Here is an 896-nt window from a genome sequence, read left to right on the forward strand (position 1 = left end):
CTGGGCGGAGGGCTCTGCTGCGCGCTGCCACGCGCTCCCGCTCCGCAGTCCCCAGTCTCTTTGCCCTCGTTTGAAGGAGCTCGGTCCCGCCCCGGCTGGTGTAACCCCTGTTGAAATAACCCCCTTCCTGTTGGTTAGGACAAGGCAGGACCTCACAAGGAAATCTACCCGTACGTCATCCAGGAACTTAGACCGACTCTGAGCGAACTGGGAATCTCCACTCCAGAGGAACTGGGCCTGGACAAAGCATAAACCTCACTGGTAAGAGGTGCCCCTTGCCTCCAGGAGAGCCGATGGGCGCGCGCAACGTCCTCCAGCCCCGGCAGGTGGTGCCGGCAGCGGCGCCGTCTCGCTGCTCGGTTTCCCGGGGAGACGGCCGGTGTCATCATCTTTTTTTAATATTGTGCTCGGAACAGAGCTCTCGGGTGTCAGGCCGCAAATAGCGCTTGGTTTGGGAGCTGCCAGCCCCTGCCCTGGGGTACGAGGGGTGCTGAGCCAGCCGTGCCGGCAGTGGTTAAGCTGGGCTTGGAGAGCCAGGCCAGCGGTGGAAATCACTCACCAAGACGCCGTGAGGAGCTTTGCGGAGATACTGGGCTGCCGGTTTAACGGCTTTTCGTTCTTTTCTGTTCCAGGGGCATTACTAGAGCGTTTTGCTGACGTTACCGGGTTGTCCACAGTCGCCTGGAGACGCAAATGTTAAAATATTACGTTACTTGGAGCAACTTCTTCCTTTATTGAGTCGCAGTGAATGTGACGGGAAGTTGGACCTAATAAAGGAAAAAATGGTTTGACTGATGCGGTGGCGGTGGCTCGTGCGATTGTTGCTGTCTCCTTTTAGGGGGGAAAGGAAGACCCCAGCTGTGAATGTGCTCCCCTGGGAGAGCGCGAGAGCCGAC

General features: G+C 58.1%; 1 protein-coding gene across 1 annotated transcript in view; it reads left to right on the forward strand.

Annotated features, from left to right (window-relative positions):
- Nucleotides 1-252, forward strand: part of LOC104494552 (cytochrome c oxidase subunit 5A, mitochondrial) — a gene marked incomplete at its 5' end in the record, with an annotated part of 1,160 nt that extends 908 nt beyond the window's left edge. The window contains one exon of the mRNA XM_010137404.1: nucleotides 139-252. Within this exon, the coding sequence (XP_010135706.1) occupies nucleotides 139-252 (114 nt within the window). The remainder of the gene's footprint in view (nucleotides 1-138) is intronic.
- Between the last annotated feature and the right edge of the window lie 644 nt (nucleotides 253-896).

Source organism: Buceros rhinoceros, unplaced genomic scaffold, assembly GCF_000710305.1.
Source record: "Buceros rhinoceros silvestris isolate BGI_N320 unplaced genomic scaffold, ASM71030v1 scaffold44355, whole genome shotgun sequence".
Classification (NCBI taxonomy): domain Eukaryota; kingdom Metazoa; phylum Chordata; class Aves; order Bucerotiformes; family Bucerotidae; genus Buceros; species Buceros rhinoceros.